This window comes from Panthera leo, chromosome E2, assembly GCF_018350215.1.
Source record: "Panthera leo isolate Ple1 chromosome E2, P.leo_Ple1_pat1.1, whole genome shotgun sequence".
Classification (NCBI taxonomy): domain Eukaryota; kingdom Metazoa; phylum Chordata; class Mammalia; order Carnivora; family Felidae; genus Panthera; species Panthera leo.
This window is the reverse complement of record NC_056693.1, coordinates 6,528,946-6,540,973: the sequence shown is the minus strand read 5'-3', so window position 1 is coordinate 6,540,973 and position 12,028 is coordinate 6,528,946. Positions and strand designations below refer to the sequence as shown.

At 42.8% G+C, this 12,028-nt stretch overlaps 1 protein-coding gene across 1 annotated transcript; it reads left to right on the top strand.

Annotated features, from left to right (window-relative positions):
- Positions 1-853: 853 nt before the first annotated feature.
- On the top strand, positions 854-1,879 carry LOC122209075 (vomeronasal type-1 receptor 4-like). Its single transcript, XM_042920700.1, has one exon. It carries the CDS (start codon positions 854-856, stop codon positions 1,877-1,879), a length of 1,026 nt encoding a protein of 341 aa, XP_042776634.1.
- The last annotated feature ends 10,149 nt before the right edge of the window (positions 1,880-12,028 follow it).

Below are 12,028 nucleotides of genomic sequence, written 5' to 3'. Positions count from 1 at the left end.
GACCCAGGCGCCCCTTGTATTTCAGTATCTTTCACAAATCATGCTTACCTTTTACTAATTTTATTTAACTGAGGTTTTAACAAATTGATACCTATAGATTGTGAAAATAGTAATTTTGTTTCCAGTATACATCGTTTAAGCAGGAACTAATGTTTTCTGTCTTGAGTTCCAAGGTCTTAGGAATAGTACTTTTGTTTCTGGAAAAAAACAATGATTCCTTCTGTTGCCTTCCTAATATGGAGCCCTTCTTGCATTCATTAAAACCAGGTTTCCATGAGGCAGGAACCTTCAGCTTTGTTGGACAGCAATCAGTGCATCTACAGTTTTCTGAGATCTCTAGGGTGGTATTCGCGGTTTATAGTTGCTTATAGAAAGGGTGTTCATAGATAATGGAACATTTTCATTAGCAAAAATTGCATGTAAACACCGCCATCCATCTTGAAATGGCAAAGTGTAAACATAAAGCTATATATAGATCTGGTTTATTTATAGAACACAGCTAAGCAGTGTTTTTGTATATCATTAATTGAATGCACTAACTTTCTGCACAGTGCAGCCAAGTTCTCATCACCTGTCTGCCCCTAATTAATGAGTGAATGTAGACAAGCACTTAACCTCTCTGTTCTTCTGTGGTCCTTATGTTTCTAAGGAAGGCAGCAGTGCCTGCCTCATGTATTTAATGAGAAATAAGTTATTTCATGGGTGGTAGTTATACTGTTGTTTCACACATAGCAAGTGTTGTGTAATGGTTGTTCATGAAACTCTTGGAAGGCCTCAAATGACTGAAGAACTTTAAGTAATTATTTGAAAGTAAGAAGTGTTGGTGAGTGGAGAATATCAGATTTCAGTTGACATGATTTGTCTGGCCTCTGCCTCCTATTCCCACGCAGGATCCTCTAGCCCAGAAGACAAGTATCAGTCACTGAGGACAGACAGGACGGCCACCAGGGATCTGGCAATAAGTGTGATCTTCTTAATCCAGACTGTGGTTGGAATCCTGGGGAACTTGTCTCTTCTTTACCATTATGTCCTTTTTTCTTTCACTGGGTGTAGGCCAAGGCCCACAGATTTGATTGTCAAGAACCTGATTGTAGCCAATATTTTGGTCCTGGTCTCTTTTGGAATACACCATACACTGTCAACTTTTGGGTGGTATAACATGTTCAGTGATTTTGGATGTAAATTCTTCCCCTATGTCTGCGGCGTGGGCAGGGGCGTGTCCATTGGCATGACCTGCCTCTTGAGTGTCTTCCAGGCCATCACGATCAGCCCCCAGAACTCCAGATGGGCAGCGCTTAAAGAGAAAGCTCTCAAGTGCCTTGTCCCTTCACTTGTCCTATGCTGGGTCTTGCAGATATTGATAAATATCATGTATCCTGTGGTTATGGGTAGCACTTTGAACAAGAATAACATCACAAACAGAAAAAGTTTTGGGTACTGTTCAGCTGTTCGTTATGAGAAAACCACAAATTCATTGAATACAATGTTGTTAACATTACCTGATGTGTTGTTTGTGGGGCTCATGCTCTGGGCCAGCGTTTCTATGGTTTTCCTTCTGTACCAGCACAAGCAGAGGGTCCAACACATTCATCGGATCAGTGTCTCCTCCACATCATCCCCTGAGTCCACAGCCACCAAAACCATTTTCCTCCTGGTGTGTACCTTTGTCTCCTTTAATACCCTTTCATCTGTCTTTCAAATTGTTTTGTCTGTTTTTGACTGTCCCACCTGGTACCTCGTGAACACCAGTTCAGTGATCGCTCTGTGTTTCCCAGCTGTCAGTCCCTTTCTGCTCATGAGCCGAGACCCCAGGGTATCCATGGTCTGCTTTCCCTGTATAAGGAATATAAAATGCCCTCATTTTATGAGAATTGTGTAAATTGTAGGAATTTCCATAATGTTCCTCATGTCAGTTATTCCTTCTTCACCTCTGAGTCCTGTATAATTGTGAGAGGCTAACTTAATAATGGTAAGCAGAACATGCTTAACATCTCCTTTAAAGTGAAAAATAAGTTACGATAGTAATCATAATGCAATATTATATCATTATCTTGTAAATCCTTATTGAAGTTTTGCTAATGATTTTTTTTTTTTTTCATTTTTTTTTTCAACGTTTTTTTTTTTTTAATTTATTTTTGGGACAGAGAGAGACAGAGCATGAACGGGGGAGGGGCAGAGAGAGGGAGACACAGAATCGGAAACAGGCTCCAGGCTCCGAGCCATCAGCCCAGAGCCTGACGCGGGGCTCGAACTCACGGACCGCGAGATCGTGACCTGGCTGAAGTCGGACGCTTAACCGACTGCGCCACCCAGGCGCCCCTAAAGTTTTGCTAATGATTTTAGTGGAGGAGTTCATAAATTATGCAATTTCAATCATCAGATCCTGAAACAATCTGGATATTATGCAGAACTTTTTGTGAGTGTCATGTAAATTTGTTACAGCAAATATCCCTGAAGTGATGTAGGCATGGAATTAAAGCAAAAGGAGCCTGGAAATGGATCAGCCTGTGGCTGCTCAACACTGACACTGAAGAGAATGGTATCAGAGGAAAAATTCAGTAAATGAATAAAGCCTTGGACACCCAGTTATGATTGTGGCACATTTCATCCTTAGGAAGGTGGTAGTTAGGTGAAGTATGATGTTATGGAAACATGGGAGGTGAGCATGAGTAAACATTTTCAGATAGAAATGGTCAGATTGGACTGGAGCGGATAGTGGAGAGCATAGATTAAAATTTTAGCTGATTTAAAAAAAATTTATTTTAGAGAGAGAGTGTGAGAATAGAGAGGGTCAGAAGGAGAGAGAGAATCGAGCTGCATGATAAATGTGGAGCCTGCTTGAGATTCTCTCTCTCTCCCTCTGCCCCTCTCCCAGCCTTGTGCCCTGTCTCTCTTTCTAAAAGAAAAAAATATATAAAAGTATGCTTTAAAAATATATAAAGGCACATTCTCCTGTCATAAGTGTGTCGCTCAAGGAAAGTTCACAAAGTGATCACACTCTGTACCAGGTATTTAGTTCAATAGATAAAATATTGTCAGACTCAGAAGCCCCTTGTGCTCCTTACCAGTCAGTCCTCATCACGGTCATACATGCCGTGATATGGAACAGCATAGGTCACTTTAGGCTCTTTAGTACTGATATAAAGGAAGTAATAGAGCACGAACTCTTTGTATTTGGCTTTTGTCATTTTTTCTGTTGTTTGTGAACTTACTGCTGCATGTTGTTATTGATCATTCATTGGCATTGCTGCAGAGAGGGTTCTCCTGCATACATTTGAAACTATTAACTCAGTCACTCCACTTTTAATTAGGATAGTGGTGGTTTTCAGTTTGGGTCTATTAGGAATAATCCTGTACGTAAATTTCTACCATGCTTTGTTAGCACGCATAAAACTTTCTGCTGGCCATAGAAGTAACAATGGAGTTGAATGGTGACAGGTTTACATCTCTGCACCTTTAGGAAACAGTGCCCAAGGAGTTTGAAAAATTGTACAAACGTTCACACCCACCAGCAGTGTAGGAGATTTTTGGTTTGTGGACGTGCTTGTCAACAGTGTTGATTTTTTTTTCCTTTTTCTTTTTGACTTCTGGTTGGTGTGCACTGGTATGAAGTAGTGAACTTCTTTTTTTTTTTAATTTGTCTTAAAAAATGTTTATTTTTGAGAGAGACAGAGTGTGAACAGGGGAGGAGCAGAGAGATAGGGAGACAGAATCAGAAGCAGGCTCCAGGCTCCAAGCTGTCAGCACAGAGCCCGACACAGGGCTCGAACTCACAAACCAGGAGATCATGACCTGAGCCAAAGTCAGATGCTTAACGGACTGAGCCACTCAGGCACCTCATCAAGTAGTGATTTTCTTATACTCTCCTTGATTACTATGGAAGTTGTGCATTGTTTCACATATTCCTTAGACATTGGGAAATATCTTTTTCAAGTATACCTTAGTTTTATTTTGTCCACTTTTTTCTATCATGTTGTCCTTTTCTTAAAAAAAATTTTTTTTTTTACATTTATTTTTGAGAGACAGAGAGAGAGAGAGAGAGCATGAGCAGGAGAGGGGCAGAGAGAGAGGGAGACACAGAATCCAAAGCAGGCTCCAGGCTCTGAGCTGTCAGCACAGAGCCCAACGTGGGGCCGAACTCACAAACCACGAGATCATGACGCGAGCCAAAGTCGGATGCCCACCTGACTGAGCCACCCAGGCGCCCCTCGTGTTGTCCTTTTCTCAATGTTTTGTAGTAGGTCTGTATATTTGTTAGACGTGTTTCCTTTCTTGGTCTCTTTTTTCTCATGCTCTCTCTGTGTCTTTGTATGTTCATTTTTTTTTCTTGAAATTTATTTATTTTGAGCGAGAGAAAGTGAGAGACAGCATGTGCACGAGTTGGGGGACACTCAGAGAGAGAGAGGGAGAGAGAATCCCAAGCAGGCTTGATGCTGTCAGCGCAGAACCTGATGATGGGCTCAAACCCTCGAACTGTGAGATCTTGACCTGACCTGAACTCAAGAGTGGGATGCTGAACTGACTGAGTTACCCACATGCTGCCTGTCGTTGTGTGTGCTGATGAGAAGAAAGTCCTTAAATTCTTTTTATTTTCTAATGTTTATTTGTGAGAGAGAGACACAGAGTATGAGTGGGGGAGGGGCAGAGAGAGAGAGAGAGAGAGAGAGAATATGAAGCAGGCTCTAGGCTCTGAGCTGTCAGCACAGCTGACACAAACTCACAAACGGTGAGACCACGACCTGAGCCAAAGTCAGATACTTAACCAACTGAGCCACCCAGGTGCCCTGAGAAGAAAGAAGAACGTTTTAATGTTAATATAACTCTTTCCTCTTTTATACATAATGCTTATTTCTGTTCAAGAATACTTCCCTTTTTGGGGCGCCTGGGTGGCTCAGTCGGTTGAGCGGCCGACTTCGGCTCAGGTCACGATCTCGCGGAATGTGGGTTCGAGCCCCGCGTTGGGCTCTGTGCTGACTGCTCAGAGCCTGGAGCCTGCTTCAGATTCTGTGTCTCCCTCTCTCTCTGACCCTCCCCCGTTCATGCTCTGTCTCTCTCTGTCTCAAAAATAAATAAACGTTAAAAATTTTTTTTTAAAAAAAGAATACTTCCCTTTTTTAACTTATTTTTAATTTTATTGTAGAGAGAGAGAGAGCATGAAGGGGGAGAGGGGCAGATGGAAAGAGCGAGAGAAAGAGAGAGGGAGAGAATCTTTAGCAGGCTCCACTCTCAGGTGGAACCCAAGATGGGGCTTGATCTCCCCCTACTTAGCAGAAATCGAGAGTCAGCAGCTCAAATGACTGATCAACCCAGGTGCCCCCAAAATCTTTATATCACGTTAATCTTTAGATTGGCAGTCCTTCCAGAACTGAATTGCTGTATGTGTGGATAGTGAATTCTATTTTTTTCTGATAAGCTAACAAATTTCAATTCTTTCAGAATACACGATGTTATATGTGGAAACAAGGGGAACAGATGTGACCACGAATCTCTTGCTGCCTATTGTGTGTGAATAATACTGCCTTTTGTCTCGGTCCCTGGAGTCTCATGTCTTCTTGCAGCATCCATGCAGCTGGCAGGCTCACTTACTGGTTTGCAAATGGGGTAAAATCTTATACCCTTTACATTTCTTGAAGTCTTGGCAATGTGGATGGGATAGCAATTGAGCAGTACAAGGACTAACCTTTGTGTGTTGCCATAGTAACAGTGGGAAGTTGAGTTGATGTGGTAATTGAGTGCTTTCTGAGTCTGTGTGGACTGCTACAAGAAAATTCACAAGTGTATAGTGTAGAAACGAGTTCACATCTCCCAGGTATGGAGTTTGAAAATCTGAGATCAGGGTGCCAGTGTGGTTGTTGAGGGCCTTTCTCTGGGTTGCAGCCTTCTGCTATCATCATAAGACAGAATAGAAGAGGGAGTTCTCAGGTCTCTTTGTAAAGGGCACCCATCACTTTCATGAGGGCAGAGCCTTCAGGTCACTTCCCAAAGGCCCCACCTCCAAATGCCATCACCTTGTGGGTTAGGTTTCAATATATGTGTTTTTAGGAAACACAAACAGACCATTGCAGGACCATTTGGAACAAGTTCAACAACCAGTTTGTTTCTATGTCACAATGTAATAGGAATTGTTGTGTTATAGGCTTTGCTTCCCCATTCCAGAAGTTCCAGACAGGATTGTCCCAATCAGGGTGAGGTGCAGGTAGAGAAGTGTTACTGGGACACACAGCCTTTCGTTTGCCATCATTGGGGGGTTTCCGTCCACCTCTGATGTACCAAGTTTTCATAACGTATGTGATATTCTGTCTGTTGGCCTGTTAGAGGCCTCAGTCTTAATCGCTCTGTCTAATGTGCCATCACCTCTGCCAGTAGGGGTGGCTGATATAACCCAAGCAATTCAGAACCCAATAAAATTCACTAGTAAAGTGCTCAGTCCCTCCAGCAGGGAAGGAAAAATCCTCTTGTTTCCTTCCTGTCACCTAGAAGGAAGTCAAGTCTTACTGAACCCCTCGGGTGTGGGAGACAGCACAGGTCTCTGTGAGTGCCGTGTCTGTCATTTGGAGCCTCTGGCAAAGGGAGGAAGCCTCGACCCAGAAGCACCCCATGGTATGTGATTTGGGGGCTCGTGCAACACAGTTAACTGGTGCACTGTTTTGAAACAGCAGTTTTAAAACTAAATAAATAAATTTTTAACAATACACTGATTAACTTGCTAGTGTGCCCTCCTCAAAACTGACCCTTAGTAGTGCTTTCACTGTGTGGCTTCATATTCCACTTTTGGAATGAGTCAACATGGACTCACTGGTAAGAGAGTAAGGAAGGGCCTCACGTTTCTCGTGTGAAATGGAAGTGCCTATTCACGAATGAAGGCACGCTCTTTCCAGCAACATGCCATGTTGACAAGAAAAAGTCATACCCATCCCTTCCGAAGAAATTTTTAGCTCCACGGTGTAGCCAAAGCCACTGGCACTAGGAACCCTCAATATCCTGAGGGTCCCCTAAATGCATGGCCCCCTTTGCTGATGGTTTAGGTAGGCTGAACTCTCGTGGTGTCCCCTGGGCCACTGGGTCTGGTTAGTCTCGGTGCTGGCTCTGCAAATCCGAAATCAGAGGCAGTCCTTCCTTCACTGGTCGTATGTCAGATTCCTGGGCTGCTGCCAGGGGTCTAGCTGTTGAGTGTGCGACTTGGAAAACAGTGGATGGCAGATGAATGACTTCCCTCACTTCCCCCCACCCACCGCAAACCTTAACGGGCTGTGAACAGCGGAAGCACATTTCACTGCTATAATAATTGTGTGGGTCCCTCATTCAGTGCCCTTGGTGAGGCCTGTTCTCACAGAGACTGATCAGAATGAAGCTGCTGATTGAGCCTGTTTCCGATCAGAGGTATCTGTGCATAGCGCACTTGTGACTCCCTTGCACGGTTTTATTGAGGTATATGGGACGAATAAAATTGTATGATATTTAATGTGCAGCCTCAGCTAACAAGACCCAGAGCTGTTGGGGTGGAGAGAGATCCCAGAACACGGAGAGCAAGCAATGAAAAATGCAATGCCTCAACATCTCTTTTTATTGGGAGTCTTGCCCTTCTGTTGACACGATGAAGGGGGAGAGAGCATCCCAGGCCTTCCCTTCCCTATCGGCAAACTCACTGTAACAGTCTTCCTAAGATGTTGGTGGAGGTTGTTTTGAGTGAAACTTGGAACAGAGATTAGACCCAACATTTCCCGACTCTGTCAGAGGAGACAGACTCCAGGGCATACTCACGATGCCAGGCCAGGGATGGAAATTCTGGGTCAGGGAGACAGACACGTGGTGGTGGAGTGTGGCTCTGGGGTTCAGGGCCAAGCCTGCAGAGGTGCAGGGAAGGGGAGACATCTATGCAATGATCTGAGAATTGAATGGGAACTGCTCTCTAAGGTATGGAATGGTTTGGACAAAGGCCTGTTTGGTGTGGGAAAGCGTGATGTGCTGAGGGGGGTCCGATTTTCCACAACTGCTAACCTCCACCAGTGGAAGTGACATGGGGCGTGATAGCCCCTGCGGTGCACCCTGGGGGCTTGGAGCTCCAGACTGTGTCCTGAGCAGGATGCCTGGGCAGGCACAGTGTCTCTGGCCTCAAGAGACTCATGCCCTAGGTGGTCTCTGATTCGGAGTCTGAGGTGGATGAAAGATAGATAATGCCCTCGTGTTAGAGTGTGTTAGAAGTTTATTTGGGTGTCTCACTAAATCGCAGGAACAGGGAGTATGATGACAAAGGGAGAATTTCTGGCAGGTTGATGAAAGAAGTGTATGACAAACGATAGAACTGTACATTGGACAGTAAAATTTGCTGTATGTACATTAAACATACATATTAAAAAGTTTTTTAAAAGGAGGCAGATCATGGGTGGCTTGGTTTGTTGAGCATGTGACTCCTAATTGCGACTCAGGTCATGATCCCAACATGATGGGATTGAGCCCCATGTCAGGCTCCATGCTGAACGGGGAGATTGCTTAAGATTCTCTCTCTCCCTCCACCCTTCTGCTACTCACACTTTCCCTCCCTCCCTCACTCCTCCCCCCTCTCTCTGTCTCTCAAGAAAAAAAAAGGAGGAAATTCCTGACACATGCTACAGTGTGGTTGCACCTTGAAAATATTATGTTATTTAAAAGAATTCAATTCCAAAAGATGATAGATTCCATTTGTAGGAAATGTCCCTACTGGACAAATGGATGGAAACAGAAAATAAGCTTATGGTGCCCAGAGTTTGGAGGGATGAGGCTACTTAGGGTGATGGTTGAAGGCTACAAGTTTTTTTTGTGTGTGGTGATAAAAATATTAGGAATTGATTGTGTTAATATGTGCACAGGTGTATGTTAAAAAAAAAACACTTTGAAACCACTGTGCACTGTAGGTGGTGAATTGCATGTGAATTGTACCGCAGTGCTGTCCCAGAGTTGGTACAGGAAGATAAGAAAGCTGCAGAGCCTATTTTATTATTTTACAAAGGACACTTCAGGAAAAGTTGTAGGTAGCAGGAAGGATCTAACACTTTGAGAGAAGGATAAAGTTACCAGGAAGTTGTAACAATCCTGAAAGTCTGAGTACCTACCATCAGAGCTTTAAAATTTGTGAGGGAGCAAAAAGAGAAATAGAGAATCTCACAATTATGTTTCACAATATTTACAGGCTGTGTATGAAGGTCACAGAAGATCGGTAAGGATATGGAAAACTTGAGCAGTGTGTCAACCATGGTGATCTAAATGGGGCACCTACTCCACAATGGCAGATACACATTCTTTACAAGGTCATGAGAACTATTCAACATGATAAGCCAAATTCTGGGACAAAACCAGTCTAAACAAAGGAATTACAAGACATAATCTGTGATCATAATAGGATGAAGTTAGTAGCTGGTAGGAAAAAGATATTAGAAAATTATCCTAGATAATCTGAACTCAGAAAACACACTTCTAAATAAAGATGAGTCGAAGTGGAAGGCTCCAATCAGGTGCCATCTTGAACTGATTTAATAAGAATAGTGCACGTCCAACTTTGTGGGATAGAGCTAACATACTGCCTACTGGGAAACAAAACATGAAATGTTTTCATGGATTTTGTTTTCTGCCACTTGATTAAATTCCCTATTTAATTGTAGTAGATTTGTTATTTATTTTTAAAGAACTGCTTATTTTCTGTCAATCTGATTTCAATTTTGTTTTTTAAATTTTTGTTCAAGTATGGGCCAGAAAAGCCTGTGTTTTATTTTGAGCATTTTATTTCCCCATTTGGTTAGTGAGAGATGCTAATCTATAAATTTCTTGTAATGGTTTTGGCATCAGAAGAATGCTAGATTCATAGAGTAAGTTGGAATATCTCACTTCCTCTTTAAATTTGATTAGAGTTTGATAGAATTGGTTTGAATCTCATTATCCCTCCCCCACTGACTGGATGCTAGGTTATTGATTTTAACTGTTACTGTAGTTGCAAGGTGATTGGTTTGCAAGGCTTCCATGGAGTTGAAGAGATTGGATGAGGATTGGAACAAGTTACAGTGCCACAAGGCTCACTGTGATTTGATGTGTGGACTTAATCAGCTGCTCAGCAGGGCAGAAATTATTCACCTCTAACCAGGGCCTCACAAATGGGTCAGAACAGCACACAAAAAATTACATCAACATTTCAATATTCACCTAATCGATTCTAAGCTTGGAAGGGCAACCTGATCTCTCTGCTCTTCTCCTGACATCCATTTATTTCATATTCTTTCTTTCATCATGTAAATATATTCCTTGGGGTCTCTGTCTATTCTACACTTGACCTAGATATTAGCTGGGTCTAGCTTTAACCCTCTGAAATCTTGTCTTTCAGTCTACCAGTTCCACAGTCTTGAAAGGCTAACGTTTTCCCAGGAGTTTGTGCTAATTCCCACAAGCTGACACTATCAGGATCTCCTGTGTTGTGAAAATAGCTTTCCCCATAAAATTAGACATGCTGTCTATAAGGACAGACATCAAACTGAAGCCCTCAATGAACATTCCCAAAAGAATCCTCTTACACAGAAAAACATCTGGAATCTATGTGGATGTTGAAAGATGTGGTCAGAATGACAGAAGATTCCAGGGCAGTCTAGGGCAAAGAGTTGGTATCCTCTTAAAATAGTTGTTTTTCTTCCATTGGCCCTCTGAACTGCACTGTTTATGAGGCTTCTTGGATCTTTGCCCTCTTCCTATGCAGTGCCTTCCCCTGCATTTCCTCCCCTCCTGTCTGCCAAGTTGCTGATCTGCCCAAACAAGTTACCTTCTTCTCCATTTGGATAGGGATCGGTAGGCTCTCTCAAGTCTCCGTGCTACCCGAATACCTGAGTATATTGTGATTTAAAGAGTAGTTGAGCTTTGCTTCAGTATAATCCATATTTTAAAGAGTTTCTCCTATTTATCTATCTTCTATCACCTATATTTCAATCTCTGGCTCTGCCTGTTTGTTTTGCATCACAACTATGGTTATTTCAGAAACCGTGAGAGTTTGAGATTAGCCTGCAAGTCTTAATAGCTACCAGCAGAAGACAAGAGATTCCTAGATTGAATACAAACACTTTATTACTCATGGCCCAGCAGGCAGCATGAACATCCTGATTCCAACAGTTTTTCAAGGCCCTCTTCCTTGTCCTGACTTTATTCCAATCATGGTTCCTTGGAGGGGTCCCAATGAATGCTACACATGGAGTGTTTACATCATCCCTGAGGAACCCTGAGTATACAAAATCCAAGACTTATAAGGGTATTCTAGCACACCTGCTGTACTCTTTGACCCTGGGGAAGACTTTAGCTTTGTTTCCCTGTACAGCAAATAAGTCAGTATGGTGTTCCAGTGGGTGACACTGTCTTTGTCTCCCAAGGTATTTTTCTAATCACACATAAGGTAATCCTGCATAGAAGAAAAGCTGTCCATGCTTCTGTAGGAGGCATGTACATACGTGAGAAACCCATGGTAGAACTGTCTTCCAACAATATCCAGCAGTCATTTCTGGACTGTATTGGCTCCTGTCACAATTTCCCATGAATTCATCCCTTGTTCAAATGCTCTGATTAATCTCGCAAATGGCTAGGATCAGATTCATTCAATTTTCATCAAATAACATTTGATTGAGACCACTATCAACAGGATACTATGTATCAGGATGAGGTGAACCTGCATTATTCACCTCTACTGTGCCTATATGGTTCCTACATTCATCCATCAGAAGGAATCCCAAATACCCATTAGGGTCCACCATAGAATGACAAGTGGCTTACTCTTTTAGATGCCATATTGGGGTGTGTGGGTGGCTCAGTCAGTTGAGTGTCCGACTTTAGCTCAGGTTATGATCTCATGGTTCATGGGTTCTAGCCCCATGTCGGGCTTTGTGCTGATAGCACCAGATCTGATCTGCTTCAGATTCTCTGTCTCCGTCTCTCTCTGCCACTCCCCTACCCGACTTTCTATTTCTCTCTCTCTCACACACACATACACACAAATAAATAAACATTTAAAAAATTTAAAAATAAGATG

Coding starts and splice junctions, on each gene's coding strand:
- LOC122209075 (XM_042920700.1), top strand. CDS start 854: ATGATTTGTCTGGCCTCTGCCTCCTATTCCCACGCAGGATCCTCTAGC.